General features: G+C 54.0%; 2 protein-coding genes across 5 annotated transcripts; both read right to left on the reverse strand.

The window, feature by feature from the left end:
* Positions 1-143: 143 nt before the first annotated feature.
* Positions 144-8,773, reverse strand: Prr7 (proline rich 7, synaptic). The gene is made up of 3 exons (XM_034509549.2): positions 8,590-8,773; positions 807-1,455; positions 144-651 (listed from the first exon to the last, which is right to left on the reverse strand). The coding sequence occupies exons 2-3, from the start codon at positions 1,216-1,218 to the stop codon at positions 254-256; spliced, it is 810 nt and encodes a 269-aa protein (XP_034365440.1). The 5' UTR covers positions 1,219-1,455; positions 8,590-8,773; the 3' UTR covers positions 144-253.
* Positions 8,774-12,072: 3,299 nt separating this feature from the next.
* Grk6 (G protein-coupled receptor kinase 6) lies at positions 12,073-27,486 on the reverse strand. Of its 4 annotated transcripts, none has more exons than XM_076938968.1 (16): positions 27,465-27,486; positions 22,994-23,089; positions 22,011-22,123; positions 21,822-21,899; positions 21,401-21,501; positions 21,015-21,107; positions 20,854-20,917; positions 20,594-20,734; positions 20,118-20,308; positions 19,361-19,398; positions 19,155-19,244; positions 17,910-18,118; positions 17,689-17,826; positions 14,046-14,183; positions 13,829-13,963; positions 12,073-13,207 (listed from the first exon to the last, which is right to left on the reverse strand). In XM_076938968.1, the coding sequence occupies exons 2-16, from the start codon at positions 23,043-23,045 to the stop codon at positions 13,115-13,117; spliced, it is 1,674 nt and encodes a 557-aa protein (XP_076795083.1). In that variant the 5' UTR covers positions 23,046-23,089; positions 27,465-27,486; the 3' UTR covers positions 12,073-13,114. The 4 variants fall into 4 exon arrangements, with proteins under 4 accessions (XP_076795083.1, XP_034366003.1, XP_076795082.1 ...); XM_034510112.2 differs by lacking the exon at positions 27,465-27,486 and adding an exon at positions 27,189-27,407 and having other exon boundaries at positions 12,073-13,205; XM_076938967.1 differs by lacking the exon at positions 27,465-27,486 and adding an exon at positions 27,189-27,407 and having other exon boundaries at positions 12,073-13,651.
* Positions 27,487-27,706: the final 220 nt, after the last annotated feature.

Consider the following 27,706-nt stretch of genomic DNA (forward strand, 5'->3'; position numbering starts at 1 on the left):
CTCCCAAGGCCAGCACTCAGGCACCCTCAGGTTCACAGGCCCGGTCACTAGCACCTTGTGCTTAAAGCAGCTGGTATCCCCCTCCGCTTGTACCAAAGCAGATCACACACCTTTATTATCCTCAAAATGTAACAAACAGGGTAAGAAATCCCTCCCTCCCCCCACCCCTCCCTGCAGTCCAAGGGAAGCATTTAAAAAGCCTCGCAGTCAGGCTAGGAGTTCGCCCGTGGGGCTCGGGACGCCGGGCGCCCCTCTATACGGCTGTAGTCCTCCCGAACAAGGGGATGGAGACCGGCAGGCGCCAAGCTCCGTGCTCCAGGGGCTCTCGGCTGCTGAGCTCTGAGTCGGTCCAGCTGGGGAAGACCCGGCGGCTGCGGTCCGCCTGCAGACAGAGGGCAGGGCAGGGGGCGGCGGGCCGCGGGGCGCTGGGAAGATGCAGCGCCGAGGTATAGCCCCGGTCCAGGAAGAGAGGCTTGTAACTCGGAGGCGGCTGCTCCTGCTTCTCCGCGCTGTCGCGGCGGCTCAGAAAGGGCGTGACGATCTTGCGGTAGAGGCCGCGAGTGTCCGTGAGCACCTCGCTATAGGGCGGTGGCGGCTCGGCCATCAGCACCGCCTCCTCGTAGCACGGCGGCTTAGACATGTCCGATTCCGCTGCGGAACGGGAAGCGGGCTGGTGAGGATGAAGCCGCCGGACCCGAGCAGAAGCCTCGCCCAGCCACCACCACCCCAGCCCGCTTCTCCCGGTGCTAAGGGTGGGCGCCTCCGGCATGGGCAGAGAGCGCTCGCCGGCCGAAGCGCAGCCTTACCTTGGCGCGGATAGCTCCAGGGCCGGGGCGGCACGGAGAGGTGCGGCGGCGGTGGGTGCGGCAGTGCGTGATGGTGTGGGTGCGGGTGCGCGTGCGGCTGCGCCGGCCCGTGGTGCAGCAGTGGGTGCACGTGCACGTGCGAGTGCGCGTGCACAGGCGCCTCCAGACGGCTGCGGTGCGGTGGCGGCGGCGGCGCCAGGCCCGGAGGACTTCCAGCCAGGCTGCCCTCAAGCTCGAGGGGCTCCAGCTCCAGGGCACGCAGATTCTGCTCCCTCAGTCGCTCCTCCTGGCGCCGTTTAAGGCGGCGGCGCAGGAAGCTGCAGAAGCAGCAGAGCAGGACGATGAGACCCCAGATGAGCCAGAAGCCGGCGAAGCACGTGAGGAACGTGTAGGTGCCCTGGGACATCACCATGGCTGCGGCACGAGCGGCAGGTCCTCGGCAGCTTTACAGGACGCTGGGCTCCTCGGCGTGGCCCCGGGGCCGCGCCACGCTCCCAGGAGCCGCCAGTGTCACTCGGGGACCTGCGGCCGGGGGCTGCCTGCGGCGGGGCTCAATAGGCGCGCATGCCGGCGGGGGGCAACTGTGGTTCCCGCTCCTTTCCATGGCGCCGGCCGGCGCGGGCCTGCTTCACCCGGGGCCGCGAGCGACCTGCGGGGCAGACACAGGGCTCAGCGAGGCTCGCCGAGATCCTTGGTGACTCCCGGCCGGCATCCTCGTCCCGCGCAGGGCCGGGGATGCCTCCTCGGTGGGAACCCCCGCACTCCCCGGGGGCCGGGTGACGTCACCGAGGAATGACGTCACGCCCCGAGGTTTCCCCGATAGGGTTTCCCCGAATCGGGACCTGGCGACCGCGTGCCGACGCGACCCAAGACGGGCCAGCAGGGGGCGCGCGGAGACTGCCCGCGACCCCAGGGTCAGCTTGGAGGTGGTTTCGGAGGCTGTGAATACCAGGGCACTGGAGTAGTCTCGACGCGGAGTGCTTTGGGGGCGAGGAAAGGGACAGTGCACCTCTTAGGGGCCCACCAACAGCCCTCTTGGAGCCCAGTTTCTGTCCCGCACTGCTTCCAACTATTAGCCACGCCTGTTAAGAGACTGTCCAGTGGCTGCCACCGGCCCAGCCTTTGTCTGCTCTCAACACCGTGTGCTGGGCGTGGGCCAGGCCAGCTTTCCGTCCTCTAGTCGCCTCTGCCAGCCGGATTCTAGTCCCAACTCGATTTTCCGCACCACCTACTCAAGCACAAACCCCACTTGGCTGCACCTCTCTTACTTCCAACCCTCCCTCTTCCTTCCACTAATTCCTTTCCCTCTTTGTAGTGGGATAGAAAATTAGATTTGTCTTTAGGACCCACCTAGTCCTGCAGTCACGATAAACACTGGCCTCTAGGTCCACCTCCTATCACAGCAGGGGGCTGAGGACATCTCTGCATGGGTTTGGGGAGGAGAGGAGAAGTCGGGAGCCTGGACTGCTTAGTTAAAGGCAAACAGCAGACAGGTCACCATCCCCAACAGAAATGGGCCTTTCTTGAATACCTTCTACCAGCAGCTTACACAGCCCTTTGGGTAACATTATTCCTAACTCACAACTGGGAACTGGAAGAGCAGTTAACTGCACAGACCTCAGCACTAATTTGAACCTAGGCCTAGCCACCAAGCCCTGGCCCACTGAGCTTGTGGGGAGGACGGTTTTCCAGGAGCTTCAAGGAACCGCCTGACCTTGGCACACCCACACAAGCTTAAGACTTGGGCTGAAAGGGTGCCAGGCCTTGGCCACCCCATCTCCCCAGATGGCTCCTGTCTGACTCTCTGGCTGCTTTCAGCCATGTGTCACTTGGTGCCCGTGCCAGTCCTTTCCTCATGGGCCTGCGTTCCAGAGCAGACAAGGATAGGAACAATAGATTGCCCGCCCCCTTGACAACCCCACCATGAGGCTGCCATGGTGATGCAGCCTAGATAAAAACACGATGCTGCCAGTCACTGGGAGTTAATTAAATCTGTTGTTCTCTTTCCTTGAGCCCTCAGGAACAGGAATGTTCTGAGGAAACAGGCTCAAGCTAGAGTTTTCAAGCCAAAGGGCAGAAAAATGGTCCAGGGTTAAAGAAGGTATTTCCGTGCTTGGAGGTGATGATGGTTTGCTAAGTTAGAAGGATCTGCCAAGAATCAGGGGGGACTTGTGGGTCTGCAATGTGGAAGATGGCTTGAGCCCAGAAGACTGGCTATCATGGACAACATGTCATGGTCCCCTCTGAGAGTATGTAAGTAAAGGGAAGCTTTAGAGTAATCTGTCAGGGTTGTCAGAAACTGTGCCTTCCTCCCATGTAGATTTCTGTCGTGTTTGAGACACGGTGTCACTACATACTCCCAGCTAGCCTCAAACTCGAGCAATTCACCTGCCTCTGCCTCCCCACTGCTGGACCGGTGGCATGGACCACCACCACCAGCAGAATCTTAAGAACATTAACGTCACCCTGTCACTTCTGGGTGGACCATCCTTTGATAGGGGAAGTGACAAGCTCAGAAGCAAGAGCCTTGTGTCATGCAACACAGCTCACGGAGGTGCTAAGGTTTAGTCTGTATCTGAATCAGTCACTGTCCACTTTCATGTGCAGAGCTGTGAATGAAATGCCAGTGTCTGTCAGCGCTGGGCAACTGAGACCTTGAGAACACCTAGTAGTTAGGTTAACTAGTGGCCAAACTTCCTGTCAAGGCCCTGGCCCACCTGTTGTGGTGTAGCTCAGGGAGGGAGGAAGAAGTATAAGATGGAGAGAGAGTGGCAGCTTCAGGCTCCACACAGAACAAAGTGCAGAAGCTACACCCTGAGAGTCCCTAGCTCTCCAGAGTGGGCATTAGCCCAGATTCCAAGTTTGTGTGCTTCTGTCGTTGGGCAAGGAGTAAGAACCATCGTTCACTGCACTGGGCAGAGGGTCAGAGAAATCTCTCCCTTGGGAACACATCGCTGACCTGGCCTCTGACAACAGCCAGGCTCTACTGTCCAACTAACGCTAAACACTTTTCTGCAGGGGGTGCAGGGGGTGCAGGGGGGTGCAGGGGTCCACAGTCTGGCCTGCTGCCTCTCTCCTGTACATTCTCCAGTCCACAATAGTTGCTCTGCCCATAAACATCAAGAGGGCCGTGCATAGCTGAGATGCTCTATCGAACAGGACAAACTTTCAAAGCCCCCTGGCCCAAGGCTCTTCCCTGCCTCTGTGCATGCTTTGGCCACAGCTGGGGGAATCTGAAGACTGAGACCTGCAATCTTGCTCTCAGCAACTCACTGTCTCCACGGTGTTGATAGCAAACACCTGCCGCTTGCCAGCCTCCCCGGCTGGGAGCCACACCCTCCAGGAGACCCCCTCAGTCCATCTGCCAAGTTACTCAGTCACTGGTTTCCTTTTTTCCTTGCCTTATATTCTTGCAGATTATTAAACATTTCTTAGGATTCCAACCTGATTTGTGTAGCATTTGGGGCATATGGTTCTGCTGGGTTTTCTTAGACCATCCTGGGATTACACCAAGGGATGAAAGCAAGACTCCAGGTGTTTCCTACCCACTGTGCTCCGTTTCCTCGGGAATCCCTACAATAAAGACTGTGCTAATTTCTGCAAAGGTCATCGAGTTGTCTGTTTCTGGGCTGGGGGTGGTTGGTGGGTTTTGGCATGGTACCTCTGAGACCTATACAAGTGTCTGAAATGCATGGAGGGGGAGCTTGTCGGGAGCCAGAGCGCTAGCACCACCACCACGTGATTCAAGACGTCTGGGGGTTCACATTTCTAGTCCTGAGCGTGCTGGGTCACCCACACTGGCCTTGAACTCCATCACAGTCCTCTTGCTCCCTCACCCCCAAAGCTGAGTTCACAGGCAAAAAGCCACCACACCTGGCTTCAGAGTTCAAATTTCTAACAATTTCCCAGCAGATGCCAGAGAAACCCCGTGACCTAGATCACGGTCTCCAGAACGAGTTCCTGCCAGGGCCTCTTGGCCTTCTCCACTGTTCCCTGGACATGTTTACCCAGAGCTACCTCATGGCCCTGGCCTGGACAAGGATAAAGCCTAGTGATCTTGGAATGCACTAGAGAATTAACAAAGGTCTGATCAACTGGCACACAGTAGCTAAAACCCATATGTGACAGAAGTGACAGAAGGTGTCCAGATATGGTGTTTTAGCTGTTAGAGAGGGAACACTTCAGAAGCTGGATCAGTGTATAGTTCATCTTGGGAAATTTCACTGACAAAAAAAAAAAAAAAAAAAGCCATGACCTACCTCTTAGCCCTTTATGGGTGAGTTTTGTTTTGAAGACACAGTCTCATTATGTAGCTCTGGCTGTCCTGGCACTATGTAGACCTGGCTGCCCTGGAACTCAAAGAGCTCTATCTACCTGCCTCTGCCTCCCAATACACCCAAAAGGTGTGCTCCCAGTACAACCGGTAGTTGGGCAGGGTTATAACCAAACCAAAAACCCAGTCATCTATGAATACAAGCAAAAATTATATTGATGAGACAACCTGGTTGAATGTAGTGAGGTGTGCACGGCTAGGGTTGAGGGAAGCTGCTGTCACTTGTCCTTGCAGGTGTCACTAGCCTCTACAGTTGTGGTCTCAGCAACACTCAAGAGGTTGAGGCATGAACTCACTTGGTTGGAAAGTCCCAAAGACTGCAGAGTCCAGTCATGGCAGGCAAGGCATACCAGGGAGACATTGGTGACATTTCTACAACTCTTTCTCACACCAACACAGATGTATTGAGGCCAGAGAGAGCTGAACTTGTCTCCCAGGGTCAACCTTGCATGGGTCTGCCATAACCTCACTCCCAATAACCTCAGCAGGATCTGTGACTTGACCCCAGCACAAGGAAATCGCCACGGGACACCAGAGACTAGAGTCCCAGTCGATTTATGGATACAGAGGATTTCCTTAGGCCTTTATTTCTCAGCTCTGGCCCTGTCCCGGGCCGTGGAGGAATATGGGGGCAGGGATATGAAAGCTCAAGGCCATATTAGAAACTCATTTCTGTGTCTCCCCGTGTCTCCATACCTCAACTCAGCATGGACATGGTTTGTTCTTGCAAGGGAGGAGGCCACGTGGTAGGGAAAGATACTGTTCATGTCTCAGAAGGAGCAGCATGTTCTAACACGTCAAGCACCAGGAGAGACCTGTTTCTGCCCTAATTAACCCTGTGATCCCATCCTAGTCACACACCTAAGGTGGCTTCTTAACCTGTAGAACAGGGATGCCGAGACCTGGCTGAGGGGCTGGAGAGATGGCTCAGTAGTTAAGAGCACTTGTTCTTCTTGCAGAGGACCCACAGGTTCAGTTCCCAGCAGTCACAAAGTGTGGTTCACAACAATCTAAAACTCCAGTTTCAGGGATCTGATGCCCTCTTCTGACCTCCACAGGCACCAAGCACACACATGGTACACAGAGTTATAGGCAAAACATTCAAACACAAAGTGAATAAGCCTAAAACAAACAAAAAACCCAAACCTGTCCAATAATGCCAAAGTCAGTCTTGGGGAACAGGGACACAACTGATGTAAACACACGGTAAGCCTAATATACACCCATATGTGTGGCCAGCCGAAGGCCAGCACCCTGCGCTGTGGTGGTGGTCCAGCAGAAATCCTCCCCAATTTACTATGGACTGCATGCAGGGTCAAGAGTTAAGACATTCAACTTTTAACACAGTCCATAGACGTGTCTTGTTGGCCAAGGAGTAACAACTGTTCTCAACGTTCCTTTTTCCCAACATTTGCACAAAGGTCAGTTTTAAGCATGATCTCAAAACCTGGATGACCTAGACACGTGAAGTCCACATACTGCATGGTGACATTAACTAATGAGCAGGCACCTGGCTACATCCCTCATCCCATTGGCCCTGGGACCCATGGAGGGTCCCAGTCTCTGAACTGGTCTGACCAACCACAGGGCTCCAGCACTGTGAGGATCTGGATTTGCCAGATTGTCTCATTATTAGAACTATAAGCCATAAAAGGCCAGTGAACCAATACACCAGAGATAAGGGGCTGGGTGTTTTCTCAGGGGGCTAAGGCAGCCAGCCTGAGGCTTGGAGTCAGCTAGAGAGAAAATGGAGGAAGGAGACAAGAAGGCAGCCTATCAATAGCACACCCTGTGCTGCATGTGAGGGAGAAAGAAGCCAGCTGATTCAGCGAGAAGAAAAGGTGCACCAAGGCTCGAAATGGGGAACTTCCTTACTGGAGGAATGGTGAAGGCAGGCTAAGGATGCTCCTCTGGCAAGCTCTATCTAGATCCTTCCTGGATCCCATGGCTGAGAGGGGCTATGTCAGCAGAGGCACCCACACTGGAAACCCAGGATCCTGCTCACTGCTGTTTGACCTTGGGCAAGTCCTCTTACTTCCTGAGCCCCAAGAGTTCTCCATCTCTAAAGCAGGGATAACAAACTTACCTTGCACAACTGCTCTAAGGCTAGGAGACTGTGGATGTAGAACACTCAGACTGCACACAGAGCAGGCAAAGAATGAAAGGAACCTGTGACTAATTCCCCAGGTCTCCCTTCCTGACTTCCCAGGTAGCATCCATTTAAGGGCATCTTATGCCAAGGCCTCAAATGCCCCAGATCCTGGGCACAGATACTTCACAGGATAGAAAGAGAAACCTAGGGATAGTTGGTTGTGGTTTCAGGAATGCTGTATCTGAAGCCTGTGGTCAGGGCTGGCCTCTGCTGAGTCAGGTCCTGCTGGCAGGGGGGCCATTTCTCTCTCCAGCACACGGTCCGATGAGGGGAGGTTGGGAGGGGAGCCAGAGGTCATTTCCTCTGACTCAGCGGCCATTCGAGGAGCTCCCTTGGGCAGGGCACCTCCATGTGGCACTGGCCTCTTTGCAGGCCAACCTCCACGCCACCCCACACAGTCAAGGCATTGTGCAGAGACAAGAAAGGGGCACTGTGGTCCAGACAATGAGCTGGGTCGCTCCCATCTGGTCTGGAACTCAGCTCTCCTGGGTCAGCTGTGTCCTATGCTCTGCTTCTATCCCTCCCTGGAGAACGGTGGCTAAGGCATCAAGCAGAGGCCCACCGCAGGCCCATGATTTGGCACATGCCCTGGCCATGAGAAGGGACGCTCCTAGCTTCTTTCCTCTTCTCTAGTTTAAAGAAATAAATAAATAAACCACCTCCGGAGAATGCAATTTTCTATCAGGCCATGTTTCAAGGGAACAGGAGACCACCCTAGTGGTGATACTAGCAATGGTAGTTACCAGGCAGAGACCCCAGACCCAACCTCCAGGTCTTTCTCCCGCAGGCCCAGGGTCTGGGCCGCCTCCACGTTTGCAGCCACCCTGGGAGCCCTGTTGCGACGACTGCAGCCACGTGGGAGCCGGCTCGTGCCCACGGAGCCGCTCTCCCTCACCCCCACCCTCGACGTGCAGGCACACCCAGACTGGCCAGAAGAGCGATGCTGTCTCCACAGTGCACCCCTTCCCCCCCCCCCTCTCGCGCCCCCGGCCGTGGTGGGGGAGGGGGCGTCGCCACCCCGCAGTCGCGTTGCCGGGGAGCGCAACCCCGTTGCTGTGGCAACGGTTTCCAAGCGAACTGGTGGCTGCTCGCGCCCGGCTCGGGCTCCCTCGCTCACTTTCCCCTCCTTCCTTCCCTCCGGTGTGGGCTGGGGGAGGGGCTGCCCGCTGTCCCGGTGGGGTCCGGGTGGCGATACCAGGCTAGGGTTCTGAGCCACCCGCAGGGAGGGTCACCAGCCCGAAAACCATCTTCCGCCCGCGTTCTGTTCCCGCCCGGCCCGCAGCCGTCGCGGTACTCACGGGCCCAGGCATCCTCCTCGAACTCGTCTTCCTGCCTCGGGGCAAGCGGCCCAGCGGACAGAACCCCAGGCTTGGACAGGCAGCGGCCCCAGGGAGCAGACAGTGGCAACGAAAGCCGCTCCGAGCGCTGGGCTGGAGGCGCGGGGCGCGCGCACGGGCGCGTGCTGAGCCTGGCGTGCGCGCGCGCGCAGCCAACAGAGGCACCCCCACCTCCTGCCACACGCCGCTGAGGCTGCTGCCAGGGAAGGGGTGGGTGGGACTCCGGACCCACCTGCCGCACCCAGACGCGGCACCGAGGATGTGAGCTCGTAATACCAAGGGCATCCTAGCACAGAAAAAGTACACTCCAGGCAACAGGCTACCCAAAGGGGCTGGGGGTGAAGGACACACCGGCAGCTTTGCGGCCACAGACGCCGGATGCTTGTCGGAGCAGCTGAGGTAACGAACCCAGAGACTCACACAGCTCAACCTGGGCATATTCAGACACAGGTAATGGGGGCAGGGGGTAGATGAAGTCAGCACTCCAGTGTGGCTTCTCTCAACTCAGGACCCCACCCACCCTGTTCCGGAAGGTATACATTCCTACATACCTACTGAGAAGCATCACAGACCCACCTGAGCGCTAACTTGCTAAGGTTTCATGGGCATGCTCATCCCAAGGGAACAGACACTGTCTAGAGAGCCAGCTCCATCTTCCTTTAAGTTTGACACTGACTGTGTTTGCCTTTCTACTGTTCCTACTTCAAATTCCCTATGGCATTAAGGGTGAACTCCCCAAAGCACCCCCACCGTGTCAACTGGGACAGTTATAGCTCTGAGAGTCAGGAACTTAAACTGGAGACCAAGGGGAAAGGGCACATAAAACCAGTGAACCCAGAGCTAAACTAGCTTCTGTCACAGTAGGTTCTAGGCGGTTCAAAACCTGATATTATGCACACTGCCCCCAAATGGTGGTATGGATGGCCTCCACGGCTCTGATTTAAGCTCTGCCATCCATCCCCAGCGAGAAAAAAACTGTCTTTCCCAGTAGCTCTAGTAAAAAGAAGTGAACAAGTAAACACAAGTGCACAGGTGACAATTAGGACTCCTGACCAATGAGCTAACTCATGCCTTGGGTGGGGAAGAATGCCCAGTGGTTAGTGCACTCCCCGAGTATGAACAACTGGATCTCAGGAGGATAATCATTGCTCCCTACCGTAGAACCCGTGGGTGCCATCAAAGGTAGGCCTCTAACACAAGTCCTGTCCCATAATACACTGGACTGGTTTCTAATTTGGCCACTAGGATTCCATGGACTCAAGAGTTAAGACTCAATAATGTCAAGAGACAGCCAGCAGGGGTTCCTTGTTTCTTTCTGGTAATCATATTCTCCTGTGAAACATTAGCAACTAACAGGGTCCCTGCCCCCTTTTTTGAATTGACTTGTTTTTCCGTTATTGTACAGGGGATCAACCCCAGGCCTCTCTCACATGCTAGAAAAGCACCTGTCCCACTGAGCTATGCTCACATGTGCCGTGTGTGTGTGTGTGTGTGTGTGTGTGTGTAAGCACACCACCACCTAACTCACATGGATGGGAATAGTAGAGAATGGTCTGCCAGGTTATATTAGGGTGTTTTTTGTGCAAGGGGGGGGGCAGACCCTTAAAACCCTCAGGGTCCCTCCCAGCCTCCCATGGATCACATACACAAAGTACAGCTTTCTAAACTTGCTGCATATCAGCCACCTCAAACACCACCTCTCTCACAGCCAGTCCTTTCCCAGTCAAAGTTGAGCTGTCCATTCGGCTCTGCCTGGGCACAGATGGCCAGTCCTACAGTATCAGCCCCAACACTTTTGGGGCCGAGGGCCCACTGCTTAGTGTTGTCCCTTCAGTCTCAGCCCTGTCCTCCACAAGGCTGAGCAAACCAAGTGCTCCTGTCCCCTCACCTCCCTGCCTACCAGATGAGTTCCGCGACCAGGGACCTCAGCTCCATCGGGGTCCCTGGCTCTCATCAGAAGCTGGGTAGGGAGCACAGTTTGACAGTTGTTGGGAAACATCAAGAAGGCTTTAAGGTAAACCTAACCTTAGTGAGTTTCCTGAGCTAGCCCAAAGGAGGCTAAAGGGTCTGGACCCAGCAGCAGGCAGGGCACTTCATGGCACCACTTGGCACCCACTCACCCTTGCCTACCATGTCTTCATCTGGCTTCTCTTCTACCCAACGAAAAACCCTGGAGCACCTTATTTCTTTTGCATGGATAGAAGCATTAGCCAACATTCTAAGTGCTAGGAGGCCCATGCTGAAGACACGTGTTAGCAACTATTAAGTCGGGGGCTGCTTAAGCTTGGTGTGACAGCACATGTACACAATCCTAACACCACACAGGAAGGGCAGGAGAATCAGATCTGAGGCCAGTCTTGCCTACCTACATAGCGGTCAATGCATTTGTTAGTGGGTTCCAGGCCAGCTGGGAAGCAAACTGACCAACTCCCTGCCTAGCTGTTACTCTTACAGCTGATATGCAAGGGAATCTGTATCCTCTGACAAGAAAGGGCCTCTGCAGAGTCAGGTTCAAAAGTCACCAGATTAGGACATGTACTCGGGGCCATTGTGTTCACAGTATTTGGTGTCCAGCCCACAGGCAAGGTAGTTTCAGGGACTCTTGGGAAGCTAAGGATCCTGGGAGTTTATAGAGCCTGGTAAAAACTTGTGGCTCCTAAAATTTGTACAGATAGCCTTCTGACCACTGCCCCCCGAAAATCCTCTTGCCAATTCTTTTTTTTTTTTTTTTTTCCGAGACAGGGTTTCTCTGTGTAGCCCTGGCTGTCCTGGAACTCACTCTGTAGAAGACCAGGCTGGCCTCGAACTCAGGAATCCGCCTGCCTCTGCCTCTCAAGTGCTGGGATTAAAGGTGTGTGCCACCACCACCCGGCTTGCCAATTCTTCTATTCCAGGTGACTGCTTCAGGACCTGGCCAGTGCTAACTTCAGGAGCTCTCTGACTAAGGTGGCTGGTCCCGCTTACCCACCACACCCGTCTTTCTCAATCTCTACTTTTTGCCCACCCACAATGTTTTAAAAGAAGAGAGTCCTGGATCTCATGCACGTGTGCCAGATCCAAATGGACACACAGTAGGTCAGCGTATCACTAACTCAGGGCAGGTATTTCTAGCAACAGCCTCTACCTGCCTCTCTAGCCATTCCTTAGTTTACAAGGCCATTTGGACCTCAGAGAGCTTAAAGACCACCAAGATGTATCTGCCTCTATAGCAGTCATATAGACACCCAAACCAGTATCTAAGGCTGCGTCTCACTTAGCAGTGGTAAAACACAGAGGCTGAGTCACCGCACCAAGGTTTGGTTGCCTGCAAAGTCCTGAGGACTCATGGGCTTTTGAAGGGCAGCCCCTAGTCCCATTCCAGGTCCACCTCCAATGCTGTCCAGCTGGGCCAAGAAATCAGGAAGAATCATTGAAACACCAGAAATAACAGGAGGCAGGCAGGGGTGGCTGGCCAGCCTTGTGCTCAGACTGTATTCGCACAGACACATTGGCAGCTCACATTGGTCACATAGAGACACATGGCAGCTTACATTGGCTTTAAATATGGAAAAGCCAGGGCCTTATGGTCCCGTGCTGTCCTAACTAGCATCAGGACAGCCATCACAGTCTGGGAAAGGCCAGGGCTAGGGTCTGGGGCTTAGGCACAGCCTTACCCTACTCTCTTCACACAATGATATACACTCACCCCTGCCCCTAACAGGCACACACAGGGAAGGGTGGATTATTGCTGGGCACATGTCTACTTTATGAGGGATTCTGGAATGTTGGAGGGCTAATTCTCACCCCTCTTATGGCCTGGATCGGGGCATTTCTGAAAAAGGTGTCTTCAGTATATGACCCAGAATAAGGACTAATGTGCTCTGGGAGCTAGAAGGCAGAAAGCAGCCCACCTTGGGCAGTGGTTTGATGGGTCCCAGTCAGCTCAGTCTGTGTTACACTATGACCCAGGCCTAGAGAATACAAAGCCCCCATCTCCAGCTCTGACAAATGCTGAGGAAGAGTGAAAGCATTGGGCAACCAGAAGGTGGTGGCCTCAGTCCACAACAGACAGGCACAAGTCTCACTTGGAGGTCGGTGGTGGCCAGTGCAATGCTGGGGTCAGAGGTCTGACCTGGCCCACACTCTGCTTGTTCATCTGGACTGGGCCCCAGAAGCCTGGAGTTCGGCATTGGCTCCTCTTGCCAGCTCCTGGCTCTCCTGGCCGGGGCTGGTTGCCCTGGGGTGCCATTTGGAATTAAGAGCGCTCGGCTAGCTATACACATTCGTACAAATACATAAATACAGAAAGCCCCGAGCTCCACAGAGAAGAGCTGAAGGGACGCACCTTTGTCCCAAGATGGCCCAGGCCTTGTCAAACTCAGCTGGGCCAGTGGCTGAGGAACGGAGGACACTGGGGACAGTTCCGGCTATGTTCCACAGACCACGACTTGCGTGGTCAATGGGGAACACCACTGTGCAAAACTGTAAACGTCACTGAGAGTAGCTGCTACCGCCAACCGCCGGTGGGGGACTCCGCCTGGGGGCTAGAGGCGGGTGGGGAGCTCTTCCTCACTGTCGCTGCAGTTCCCACAGCAATCCTGGAGGAACAGGGAAGACATGAAGGGAGAGAGGCACAGCGTTGCCATTAATCACCATTAAGGCCGACCAAGGCCAGTGTTATGCCCAGAGAGGGTTACGGGCTTCCCACAAGAGGCTTAGAGCAGCAGCTCAGCCGAACACAGGGGGTGTCAGGGTCCAGCTTTCTGGCAACAGACTGAAGTAAAACTAGGAAGCTCCCAGGATCTGTCAGAGCAAGGCCTCTGTCCATCCCCCTGACAGACCCAGGCACAAGGAGACAGTGGCTAAGCAAGGTTAGCAGCTTGAAGGGGTCAGGGTGCAGGGGGGCAAGCAGCAGGGAGGGAGCGGGTAAGGTGGACACCAGACTTCTTTCTCCTACATCTCGCCTCTGCCATGGAAGGGCTGCCTGGGGCTCCCCACAGTCAGGCAGCAAGGCCAACCCATGAGGAGCCCACACTGCTCACCTCTGGAAAGAGAAAAGAGGCCATGAGACCAGCCAGGCGTGGGGGGCAGGCAGGAATGAGGCACCTTAGGCACCACTGGAAGATGCCCACTCCCAGGGCAGGCGTGTATCAGCTCTGCCTCCCTCCCACTATCCCAGTGGAGCAGGCTGGGGCCCATGTCAGACACTGCTAGGACTTACTTGGCGACTGAAGAGTCTCTGTAGCAATCCCTTCTTGGGGGGTGCAGTGGGCTGGCCCTTCCAGTCCAGGTCTGGGGGAACAGACCCATCCAGCCCAAAGACATTGAGTTCCTGGAAGCACTCGGTCTCCACCATCTACCCAGGAACAGGAAGCTGTGAGGGTTGGCCCCAGGGGTTCCCTGCCTGGACCTCATCCCATTCACAGGGTAGTCCTTACCTCGTTCTGCCAGGGGATGGACACACTACCCGTGGCAAACTTCTGGTAGAAGTCTTGGTCTGTGGGCTCCAGATCCACACCTTTAACTGTAGAAAACTGTTCAATGTCCAGGACATCCTTGCAGTAAATAGCCTGGGGCTAAGGTGGAAGAGGCAGGAGTTAGGAGGGCTTGAGTCTGCCACCCTTGGCAGCTCCCTGATTTGGAGAGAGCAGCAAGGTGCCCCACATACTCTAAGCCCGGCACTCCATTGTGTCTGAGGCACATTTCACCTCTGTAGACTAGGATCGTGACCCAGGTCCTGCTACTTTAAAGGCTACTTTCCTTTTTCAATCTATGCTGCGTTCACAATCTTTCCACAGAGGATGTCCATTAACATATTATCATCATGGGGCCAGAGATGTAGTTCAGTGAGAGAACATTTGTTCAGTATGCTTCAGGCCCGGGATTCAATCCCCAGCGTGTGCGCGCGCATGCGCGCTCACACACACACACACACACACACACACACACACACACACACACACACACACACACACACGTACGTACGTCTACCAACCTACCTACTGATACACACATTATCATCCCCATCATGGAAAATGGTGTATCTAACCTGGAAGAACCTGGAAAGGTCTAAGCTCCCTACAAGACACAGCATTTCTGACTTCATGTTACATCAGTGTATATGCTGAGGCAGAAAGAATGTCTGAGTTTAAAACTGGACGAGACAATACAATGGTACCTCATCTCAAAAAAATACTAGATAGGATTGTTCCTGATAGCCCCACCCCCCGAAAAGAAAAATACCATCATGTCAACTAGGAATGAATATGGTTTATTTTATATCCATGTATTAGAGTATCGATTAATCAGCTTTTAAGAATGCTCCAACACAGATAACCTTAAAAGCATGCTCAGCATAAGAAGCCAGTCACAGAGGCCGATGCTCAGTGTACCCACATCTACCCATGTACCCAAGTGCCTACACTGGATGAAGACAGCCGTGGTTTCTTGGGCAGGAGGGAAGGATTTGGAGCCCTAATGAACATCGGGTTTTATGTTCTGACAGGGCTGGTGAAAACATCCTCAACTTTTGTAGTCACGGTCACATGACTCTTTCAATTGAACTGCATACTTTATATGTGTTAACTGTGAGTTTCATCTCAACAGAGTTGTTAAAAATGTATTGTTGGGGGCTGGAGTGATGACTCAATGGTTAACAGCAGTGACTGCTCTTCCAGAGGTCCTGAGTTCAATTCTCAGCAACCACATGGTAGCATCTGTAATGGGATCTGATGCCCTCTTCTGTGTGTCTGAAGACAGCTACAGTGCACTCATATACATAAAATAAATCTTTTTTTAAAAATGTATTGTCGGCTGGGCATGGTGGTACACACCTTAGGTCCCAGAACTCAGGCAGATGGACCTATGAGTCAAGGCCAGCCTGGTCTACAGAGTGAGTTCCAGGACAGCCTGGGCTACACAGAGAAACCCTGTCTTGAAAAACCAAAACCAACCAACCAACCAAAACATAAAAGTATTGTTAAGTTTGCTTTTTCGTCTGCTGCTTCTAACATTAAGTTCCAAGACACTGACTGTATTTCTAACTCTGAACGGATGACCCACAGGCAGTGTGACTATTTAGATGATGTACACAATAGGAATGAACCTGTGCAAACCACTCCAGCCAGAGGCAGCACGATGACGTCAGACCTGTTCGGTTCAAGTGCCAGCTCACTGACAATGCTCACCAGCACTGTGTGAGCCATCACTCAGAAGGCACCCCCTTTGTGAGCCATCACTCAGAGCCCCCACCCCGTGTGAGCCATCACTCACTGGCCTCTCCCCAGCTCGAAGTCATCTTCTATGACCCATATCCACACCTCACATTAGAGCTGAAACCCAAAGGCCTCCTGCCATCCTTAGGACACCGTGACATTGATCGTAAGTGCTCTGTACATACTTGTTCCAGACATTCTGGCCTCATGGAGCTGGTTCCCTGTCCCTAGGCTGATCCTGCCACAGGCCCTCAGTGCCTCTTTGTCCCTTCTGCCTCTAATGCCCATGCCCTCTAGTCTTGCAAGGCTCTGTCCTTCAGTTCTGCGTAAGCACCACCTTCTCAGAGATTACCCTGTCTGAGATGACCATACCCGCATCGCTGCCTTCTTAGCCTGCTCTTTCCTGTCAGACTCGGACTACCTGAAAGCACTCTTTCTTGTTAGTTTATTTTGGTTATTTCTCTCCACTACAGCTTAAGGGTAGGCCTGGCTCTATGAACCTCATTATCTCAAAGACCTGACACATACAGATATTCAGGTATTTGTCAAATGCATAAACACATGTGGCTGACAGCCATCAACCTGGTGATCCTATTACCTTAAGACTTTCCCAAGTGGCAAACTGTCAATCACAGGACCCCGTGACCACTAACCTATGGGAGGGAGACAAGCACATGACCCATCCTGGACAATCGGAACTTTTCCTCTGATATTACAGAGAAACTGGAATTTAGGTTTTTACAGAGAAGTGGAAGAGTCAAGGGAGAGTCCTAGCAACCCAGAATGAAGCCCCAGTGGTGGCCCAGAGAACCTTGAAGCCAAATGAACCAAAAGACTTGATGTGAGTTTGAGTAAGGTTTCTGCCATTAGGTTCTGATATCTAGAGGACAATTGCCTGCATGGTGCCCAATCCACAAGATGCTTAGCTCACGGGTAAAACTCTCAAGAGGGAAATTCTGGGACTGGAAAGATGGCTCAGCAGTTAGAAGTATGCACTGACGTTGTGGAGGATCTGAGTTGATTCTTCAAACTAATGTCATGTGGAGGCTCACAACTACCTGTGACTCCATTCCCAGGAGGGCCTGAAGCTTTGGGCCTCTGTGGCAATGCACTCCCATCCATGTACTCACACACAAACACACATACAGACACATGCATACTTCACAGACACACACATAGACATACCCACATACATAGACATACACACACCCACACAGAGACAGACACACAAACATGTAATTAAGAATAAGATAAATATTTTAAAGTAAAAATTTGAAGGAGGTAATTTCCTGCCTGCAAAGGGGCAGTTAGCTCAGCAGTTAGTCCTGCTGCAGCCACCATCTTAGTTTCTTTTGGAAATGGATTATTCCCATTGGGCCAGGAAGGCATGTGATCTGGGTGTCCAGTGAGGCCCTTCAGTGAACAGTTTTAGAACTTCATTTCAAATTCCTGAACAAGACTTGCTCTGTGTCCACTGAGTGGCTAGCTAAGAAGACATGAGCCTGAGCCACTAGGTCACCAATGACACTCCCTGGGGAAAGATGCCTGCCATGAAGCATGGAAGGCTAAGCAATCACAGCAGAGAGGAATGGAGTTCTTGCGATGCTCCTGCAGCATCCCCACGTCTACCCCCATCTCAGCCTGGTTCCCTAAAACCCACATTATGTTGGGCTTTTCATTTTCACAACCTATGCGCATGCACACACACTCACACATATACATTTGGGGGTGGGGGACAGTCCAAGCCATTAGATGGGGTTTTTTCAACATCTGCACTGAAAGTGACCTGGCCATTGATCCAAGTCACCCAGCCCCCGCCCCGCATCCTGGCTTGGCCTGACCATTAGCAAGGGAGGGTAGGACTTACATCAGGCTTAAAAGGCGGCTCTAGCATTCCAGCTCCCAGCCGCTTGAAATTCAGTTTCTTGAAAAGGGGGTGCTCCTTTACCTCACGGGCGCCACCTCCGCGACACCCCAGGCGCTCAGCAGGGTCCTTGCTGAGAAGCTATAGAAGGGCAGTGGTGGTGAGGGTACCTGAGTGGGTGAGGTACCCCAGCTCCGCCCAGCTAAGACTTTGGCTTCTAATACCTGAGAACAGAGGGAGCGAGCCTGTGGGGAAAAGCGGTCTGTGTATTCCTCGGCCACTTCCTTGACCAGCCGCTCCACCTCTTCACGCTTGATCTTCTTCTTCCTCTGCTGGAAGGGTGACTGGCCTGCAATCATCTCGTACAGGAGGCAGCCCAGCGCCCACCAGTCAGGACTGAATGTGTAGCGTTCATTCTTCACTACCTCTGGTGCTGGGTAGGGGACCAGGAGTCAGGGCTAGGTAGGGAGTGAGGAGCAAGAGAGCCCTCGGACCCCAGAAACAAAAACTGGAGTATCAAACATCCTCTGGGTAGGCAGGTATGCCAATGGCCTGGTGAGAACCACGGCCAGCATGAGAAGCCACCCTGAGGGGAGGGTCACATCAAGGAACTCCGTGTCCGATTTCTGTTTCCATGGGGGCGGGGGATCCTGGTGTTAGAGTTTGTTTTACTCAGGGCCACACAGATGTCAGTCAGGCATGTACTCTATGAGTTACATCATACACATCCAACCAAGAACCCTCCACTTACTATTTTTTTTTTTTTACATTAAGTTGTTTGGCTTATTAAATGCTGGCTATCAATTCAAATTATTCTAAAACAATTAAATTATTCTAAAAACAATTGAACTTCAAAATTAATGGATGCCAAATCAGGACCATGTAGCTACTGATTTGTAACTTCTGGCTTTCACAAGAGATGTGAATGCCCACTGGCTGCTACCTCCCACCTGCCCCGCAGGCTCCTTTCACCGCAAAGCCCTCCAGGAGGCAGCTCTGATGAGGTGTTACAGTAGGAGAAAGAAGGCAAAAAGTGGAGTGCCTAGCCCAAGATGGAGTCTGGAGAGCCTAGACTTACTGTGTCACACTGTCCACAGGCTAGGTCTCTACTGCCTGTGTCCCCCATGAATGGTGAGCTATGCAAGCATAGGCCATGGATGTGTGTTCCGTTTCCCTCCACTCTCACAGGCCCACCTAGTCCTAGGTGTTCAATAATCATCCAGCAGATGAATAGCAGGGTTCACAATGGTGGGACCTGGTGAAGTCTTGGTCTCCCAATACACACACACACACACACACACACACACACACACACACACACACACACACAGCAGTAGCAGTGTTGGTATGGGCTATCTATCTACTCTCTGAGGTAGACGCTCTCCCTCCCCCAGTCCACAGTAAGTAGGCCAGGCTTAGACCAGCAAGGGGAACCGAGAAGACTGGTGCACCAAGTCAAAGGGACTTACCCATGTAGCCCACAGTGCCCACTCGGCCTTTGATGGTCTGGCCCTCAGGCACATGCACGGCCAGTCCCAGGTCGGAGATCCGAATGTGGCCTGGGTGGGGTATTGAAGCAGGAGGCTCACTGGCAGGCCAAGCCTCCCCGTCTCATCCCGCCCCCCACTTGGGCCTTTCACCCACCATGGTCATCCAGACTCCCCATCTCACCCACCATGGTCATCCAGAAGAATGTTCTCTGGCTTTAGGTCCCTGTGGGGAGAGAGACACAGGTTCAGATGCCCGCTTTCCAGGAAGCCAGACAGAGCCAGCCTCTTGTAGCGCAAGTGCCTGCTGGGTTCAGGCATGGAGCAAGGTGAAAGAGTCTTGCATTCCCCAGGCGGCAGCCAGTACCTCAGGAACTTTCTAGGCTAGTGAGAAGTGACTCCAATTCAAAGAAAAGGACTCCCACCCAGTGGGGGGACCCACCTGGGAGAGGGGATCCCTGGAAGTTATCCCTGGGCTTGTTCACCTGTGAGGTTGAAGCTCCCTCCCCCCTTCCCCCTGGGGGCCAACTCTGCCTTCTCTGTCACATGAGGCTACTCTTCCATCCCCTCAGAGGGTTGTTGGGAGGCTCAAATGAAAGGTCTATTTATAGCCACAAGCAGGGCTCTCTGATACTGAGCCCACAGAAACAGAACTCATGTTGGAAGCAGGGAGTGGACTAGCTTAAGGTAACACAGAGAGGGATGATAAGAATCAGAATTCACACCTGGCCAGCAGGCTGAATCCCCAAACCTATCAAATCTATCAAACATGAGGGGGTTTGTGTGGAGCCAGTGTTGGCCTGTGGTCAGAGAAACCCCCAGCACACAATACTTGCACTGCCTAGCCTAGCAAGCAGCCTGAGCTGCCATGATCAAACCTAATTGCCATCCCTGTCCAGGAAGGACCGAAGCCTGGAACAGCCAGATGTCTGAGCTCCGCCCTACCTGTATACAATGCGTTCCCGGTGCAGGTCCTCCAGGCCACAGCAGATCTCGGCAGCATAGAAGACAGCACGTGCTTCAGGAAAGCCAGCCTGGCCCATGTGGTAGATGTGGAACTTGAGATCACCTCCGTTCATCAATGTCAGCACCAGGCACAGTGCGTCCTTAGTCTCATATGCGTAGGCTAAGCTCACCTGTGCTCAGGAGACCCACACCCTCAGACAGGAGCATACTCAGTCTCCTGCATGCTAATGGCAGTTACCCAAACAATCTTCTGTGTGCCACTCCTTAGGGCTCAGCAGGCTTCCTGAGCCTGGAATAGCACTCCTACCCCACCCTTCTTGGGTACTGTCCAGGGCAGGAAGGGATGGGGCAGAGGGCAGTCCCTTTGGCAATAGGGAGGGACTTTAGCCTGGTGGGTGGAGAATGGAGCAGACAATGTGACCTAGGGGGAAGGGAGAGGGCTCCTGTGTACTTACTACAAACCTACTGTTCACTTTCTCCAGGATCTGCTTCTCGTTGAGAGCCATGGCCTCCCCCTTCCGTTTCTTTATCCGTTTCTTTTCCAGTTTTTTGCATGCATACATCTTGCCTGTTGCCCGCACCTGGCAGGCACAGACCTGTAGCCAGGTAGACAGGAACGAATGGGGGCCAGCCATGCTCTTGCTGAAGGTGGGAGGGTCCAGGCCTACCGTACCCAATCTAATGTACTCTGCAAGGACACCAGGTGGCCACTTACCTCCCCAAAGCCACCTTTGCCCAGGACTCGGTACTGCCTAAAGGTGTTTTTGGTCACTGGCTGCCTATAGGCAAGAGTAAAAGAAAAATATTTATGCGGGCAGGGCTTGCCATGAGAACCCGTAACCTGGCCTATCACGGGCTAGCTTGGGAGGAGCTCACCTTTCCAGCCACTTCCACTGCAGAAAACGGTTGAAGTAGATGCTGTCGAGGTAGTCGGCAAAAGGGGCCATGCTTAGGTACTCGTGGGTCAACCTGGTGAGAGAGGGTCAGTCTATAGGTGAGCCTCTAACAAGCCCAATTCTCAGTCTGAAGGCCCAGGCCGCCTACTACCATGCTCAGCCACAGAGCACCATCCTTCCTCTTGGGCAATGGGCAGGCAGGACACATGCATTCCACGCTGAAGCAAGGATGGAGGGTGGGAGGCAACTGCTAAACTCAAACAACTAAAACTGGACAGGAAAAGGGGCTGGCTTGTCACAGACTTCAGGGCCCACAGAAGCCCCCTTCCCAGGCACAAATGCAGACCTGTGGGTTCTGAGCCTTACCGGGTCAGCTCCTGGAAGAGGTCTTTGCAGGGTCCCTGCTCTAGCCTCTGGGCACAGCTACTCACCAGCTGCCGGGGGACTTCAGGGATGAGGTCGGGACCCTAGGGACATGCCACAGACAGCTCAATGCAGAGGGCTCCCTTGGACAACTGCCTACTCCCGGGCAGCACTGCCAAGTGTCTGTGGGTGGCTGGTGCTCTAGCTGCCTCTTTGCTTAGCTCCCTTCCTGAGGACCCTTAAGGGAGGGTGAGACAGCCCCTGGCAGGCTGCCTGACCCAAGCTTGCTCAACCCTTGGGCTCCATGCTCTTGGGGCTGCCTGGAACAGCTCCAGGGCACTCATTGCCCAGGCTGTGGTCACTCCTGTGCCTGTTGTCACTGGCCCTGACTCCTGCTGTCATCTCTCTGTCACTGCTCACTCACCGTGTGGCTCAGAAAATTCTGCATTAGTCGGCGCCCACATGCCTTCCGTTTCTCATCAGGGGTCACCTCGTACTCAGCCTACAGGGTGAGAGGCAAAGAACCTTGACAGATGTGGTGGGGTGGAGGGTCAGGGGCCAGTACCTCCACCTGTCCTCAGTGCTGGGCTGGGCCCTGGGATGGGATACTCACCACCCCATCCAGGAAGGCAGTACAGCGGGTCAGCTCAGGCCTTGTAGCGCAGAACTCACGAAATAACAGGCGCCCAATGGGCTGACGCTCACACAGGCTGTGGTAGTCACGCTCTGAAGGCCAAGAGAGGAACTGCTGTCACAGACCTAGAAGTCACTGGCCAGACACTCTGGTGTATATCCCCACATCTGGAATCCAATAACTTTTAGCCCCAAAGAGTGGTAGTCATCATCTCTTCAGACCCCTTCCTGCAATCTTCAGATGGGTGCCACTGTAATTCCAATGTAACTTGGGGGCTGTGGGGCCCAGAGGGGATGATTAATTCAATTCAGTGCCACACAGCCAGGAGTCTGGGCTCTAGACACCAGGCCTCCTTTCCATGTGGTCTCCTGTTACTTGCTTCTCACAGTTCTGGAGTTGGGTGTGGTCTGAGGTTCCGGCCCAGCCCAGCCCAGCCCAGCCCAGCCCAGCCCAAGTCTACACCTGTTGACTGCCTGGCGAAAGTGCGAGAGGAAGCTGTGGCTTCCGCTGTGCTCAGCTGGGCCTCCATCCCAAGCACATGCAAGCCATCAGCAGAGGACTGGGCCACCTCAGGTACTGTTCAGATCCTCATCCAACAGGCAGGAATAAATACTTCTAAAAGTAACTACCACACTGCTCTAACTCTGATGGGTACCCTCAGGTCTGGCCCAGGCGAGGCTCAGAAGCATAGGACTGGTGTTCCAAACCTGGCTTCCCTTCCTAAATTTCTCTCCCCTTCCTGCAGCCCAGCCCTCCTCCCTTTCCCATGCCCACTCTGCTGATACCAGTCAATCTCAGTTCTCTGCCCTCTCCCATTTCAGGCCCAGGAACTGAAACTGGACTACTTAGTCTCAATCTTCCTGGACACCCCTCCCCCACAGGGACCCCGTCCGTGGCCAAGGCAATGTCTGGGAATGGCTCCTCATGGCTAGCCCAAGTCTGCTCTGGCACCCACGCCTCACCAAGGCTGAGCCGAAGCTCTTCACACTGGCTGATATGGGGGAACTGTAGCATCTGGCGCCATTTCTTGCTCTTGCCTTTGCGGTTCCCGCCACCACCTGCAAGAGCAATCAGGAGCTGGGTCGCTTTGGAGTCCTGAGCCACCGCCTCCGAGCCTTCACCTTAACATGTACGGGGCCCTGTTAGCCCAAGCCTGCTGTGGCAGGCACCTCGGGCTTCTTCCACACATCCTAGCATGCCCTTAACAAGTTCCAGGACACACATGGTCCTTCTGGACACCTATGTTAAGGGCTCCCTGGATGAGAACCAGAATGAGCAATGAGGGCATCTCAGCAAGACGGTCCACCTCATTCACTCCCCCTAGCTCAGTGGGAAGTCTACAGGTTAGGAAAGTAGACTAAAAGCCAGGTGGTGGTGAGGCACATTTTTAATCCCAGCACTCGGGAGGCAGAGGCAGGTGGATCTGAGGCCAGCCTGGTCTGCAGAGCAAGTTCCAGGACAGCCAGGGCTACACAGAGAAATTTTGTCTTGAAAAAAAAAAGAAAGAAAGAAAAAGAAAGAAAAGAAAAAGAAAGGAAGTAGACAAGACAAGAAGCTGCTGGGCATAGTAGCATTCAAAACGCAGATGGATCTCTGAGTTTGAGGCCAGCCTGGTCCACAAGTCAGTTCCAGGACAGCCAAGGCTACATAATGAGATCATGGTCTTTAAACAAACAAACAAACAAACAAACAAACAAACAAACAAGGAAGTAGACAAAGGTACCACAGTGGAAGGTATCACCTAAGATGCCAAGGTATTGCAGCCAGAGATCCTGTGTCATATAGGACACATGTGAGATGCAAGAGGCAATCTGAGCAACCCCTCATACCCCTAACACCAATCACTGCACCAGAACTATCTCTCTGCCCTCAGCAAGGTGGTGGCAGGAGAATGCCCCTATCATTGCCCCCCAACCCCCACTGATGCCTGTCTTATTTTTTTTTTTTTTTAGCTGAGCCAGCTGGGATGCCTCCAGAGTCTGACAGGTAGGTAGGTTAAATCCGTGCTTCAGGAGTTCCCACCCCCATCTGCAGAAGTAGTGACAGATAGGCAAACTAGACTAGAAATTTGAAAACTAAAACTATTAGGAAAAAAAAAGAGGTAGAGATTCCAGCCCTAGGGAGGCAAAGACAGGTGGGCTTCTCCTCTGTGACGGAGGCCAGCCTGATCTACGTGAGTTCCAGGTCGAGACTATATAGGCATAGTCTCAAAGAACCAAATAAACAAACAAACAAACAAACAAAAAAACAAAAAACCCCACACTACAGGCAAACAGAGCACTTCAGAGTGCTCCGAATAACACACTGAGAATGATGGGAGGAGCCTGAGCCTTGCAGCCTCCTGAACCCGAATCTCCAGGGTACACTTCCCGGCATCACTGCATCCCCAGCACTACCCAATTTTCATGGCACTTCCAGAGGCGCTGTAGGGTGAGTGGGAGAGACTGTGTCCAGCTCTCAGCAGAGCTGTATAAAGAGGTAAGACCTAGCTCCAATTTACTGACAGCCTAGGGCAACCAAGTTCCCTTGCCTGGCCTCAGTTTCCCCAGCACTGCCTCTATTGATCCAGTGTAAGTGATGTAGGGGGAGGAGCTGCCTTCTGAGAAAAGGTGACGGCTGGGTCCCTAATTGGGCTCCATGAGGAAGGAGGAACTGCCAGTGTCCCCTTGAGAAACTCTCTGGTGGCCCTGCTACAGCCTGTACCCCATGTGCCCCACAGCTGTTGCCTCATTGCAAGTGAGCAAGAAACCTCCAACTCCTTAACCTATGGCAAAGCCTCCCCAGAGGGGAACTCCTCCCACCCTCCCTCCACCCCAGGTCCCCCCCAACCCTACATTTTCTTGCCTCACCCCCCCCCACACACAAGTTACTTCCTCCTCCCCCACCCCCAGCTGTATCAGGACAAGAGCAAAAAGTCACATGCAAATATCCTGTCCTAGAACCGGCTGCCAATCTGTGGGTCTCCTCTCCACCCTACCCTGCCCTCCTCCGGCATACCTCTGGCACCTGGGAAAGGAAGAAATTCCAAGTGAGGTTACACACCCCAAAGGTCATCCCACCTAACCAGACTTTGTACAAGTCAGGCTCTGGGCAGTGGGTTCTGAGCCTTAGGGTAACAGTGGAAGAGAATTCAAGTCCAGTTCTCAAACTCGAGTTCCTTACATGACTCGCATTTATTAAAAGCCAACTGAGATTTACCTGAGCACCTGGGAGGCAAAGGTAGATGAATCTCTGAGTTCAGGGCCAGCCTGATCTACACAGCAAGGTCCAACTAAGCCAAGACACACACACACTTTCTCTCTATCTCTCTCTCTATCTCTACATATACATACATATATATATATATGTGTGTGTGTGTCCCCTTGAGAAACCATACACACACACACACACACACACACACACACACACATACAGTGAGACCATCTAAAAATCAGAATCTACAAAATAAAGCCAACTGCATACATATACCACAGATCTCCCACTGCTGAAGGTCTCTGGTCACTTGGAAAACTGGCCCCAAGTTGCTATCTGTTTTGTGAACCGATTCTGACACAGCCAGTTCATGGGTATCAGAAGATTCCACTGCAATGAGGCATTCCTTAAAATTTATATGTAAAAAAAGGTACAATGATGTTGAGGGTCGGGAAGCATGTCAAAGGCCATGCAGGTGTGTACATGGCTGTCACAGCAAGTCCAGGACACAGGACCTCCAGAGGAGGCAATAGTCCTCATTTTGGCCATGATACCCAGCAATGCCCGCTCACCTATGCAAAGGTGCCCACAGGGTCTGGCCCAGCAAGGCAATGCCCTCAGCCTGCAATGCCCTCAGCGGGGCTGAGGCCCGAATTGGCTAGCCCTAGGAAGTGAGGCCTGGCCTTGGCTTTCCTTACCCCTCCTCCCTGGCTGGCTGGATGACAAGGCAGAACAGAATCGGCAGATGCCCCCAGAGGCTGAGAGGAAGGCCCAGCCCCTGAGCTTGATAAGGGACAGGAGATAAGATAGCCTCCCTTGGGCACTAGGGACCCAGCCTGCCCATCCCATTTCCAGGCAACACCTCTGGGTGTGACATGCACGGAGAAGGCTGAGGGCATTAGGGACTGCACCCTACTGGGGGCTTCTCTGAGCTTCCTATAGGCTCTACTGAGTATCTGCCTGAGCCTGGGTCAATTACAATCTTGTTGGGTTAGACTTTAGTCTGAACCTCAGTTTCCCACCTGTAACCCGATATAGACCATCGAAGCTGAAGCTCTTTCAGCATGAAACCCATCAAGAAATGGAAAGCTGTCACCATGTCCCTCCCTAGAGTTCCAAAAAGAAAAATCTTGTTGGTGTTGGTTTCCCAGCACCCTGGACAGAGTAGAGCAGTACAGGTGTCTGATGATTATGTCGCTGAGGTGGCAGTGACAGTGAGTTTAAAGTCTGGCGCTAGTCACCTAGGACCCATAGAGCAGGTGCCAATAACACCTGGAGTGAAACCAATGACGAGCAACTCTGCAGCATGTCCATGTGCGTGCACACACTAAGTCGACCAGCCTGGCCTCCCATTCCTAACAGCCCAGTATGCTCGTCTCCCATTTATTTCTTTGTACATCTGCCCTAACAGATCATAGGTTTGCTGAATGCAAAATTCGTTAGCCATGCACCCGTTTTTAGTGTCCAGAAGCTTAGTGTCCAGAAGCTCCAGGTGAGTGGTGGTTCTGCTGGTAATGTGTCTGTCCAGAAGTCCCCCCCCCCCCCCCGTCGGTTGGATTGTCTATGCAAAGGCTCGGTTCATTCATTCTCCAATCTCGACAGATTACCAACTTTGTGCTGTTCGGGGCATCTGGGCCTGGGGCACGTGGGGCACCTTCCTGCCTCTCACCTAGATGAGGCCTCACACGCATTCTCCTGGGGCTCATGTCCCACCTTTTCTCTTCCTTCCCTTTCTTCTTCACCCCCACACCGGGCGTGAGGCCCATGGCGCGACCCCCGCCCCTCCTGGGCCCCGGTTCCGGGGGCAGATGCGGAGGGCCGGAAGGGCTCATGTCTGCGCTCAAGAGTCCGGGTGTAGACTCCGGGGCACGAGGGTAGCTGGGGCCCGGGCGCCTCATGGAGCTCGGAGGTCGCGCGCCCGCGATCCCCGCACCCGGGCCTGGCCGCCCGCCTGCCTGGCCTCACCTTCCCGGGCCTTGAGTAGCACCGTGTTCGCTACGATGTTCTCGAGCTCCATGGGCTGCAGCGCCGCCCGGCCCGCCAGGCCGCGCCGCCGGCCGGGACCGCCCACGAGAGCCGGGGCCGATGGCGATCGGCGCGGCTCGGCTCGGCTCGGCTCGGCTCGACTGACCGCGCCGCGGCCTCCCGGGCCTCCCCGGCCTCCCCGGCCGCCGCCGCCCGCCGCGCACTCTGCGCCCCTCCCGGGCCACCGGCGCCCGCCCCGCCCCGCCCTCTGTTTACTTGGCTCAGTCAATGGGCGAGCGGACGCTCCCCGCGCCGGACTACCATTGGTCAGCCTTTTTCTCCTGCCCCGCCCACGGAGCCGGGAACTCGCTCCCTACGGGGAGGGGGCGGGCCCCGTTGCGTCTCCGATTTCTGGTTGGACTTCGGGAGCTATTCGGCCTCTAGGTTCGAATTTCTAGGCCTTCGTAGGATGCCGAGCTGCCAATTAGGGCCGAGCCTCTGCCGAGAAGTCGGAGGCG

This window comes from Arvicanthis niloticus, chromosome 8 (assembly GCF_011762505.2).
Source record: "Arvicanthis niloticus isolate mArvNil1 chromosome 8, mArvNil1.pat.X, whole genome shotgun sequence".
Taxonomy (NCBI): domain Eukaryota; kingdom Metazoa; phylum Chordata; class Mammalia; order Rodentia; family Muridae; genus Arvicanthis; species Arvicanthis niloticus.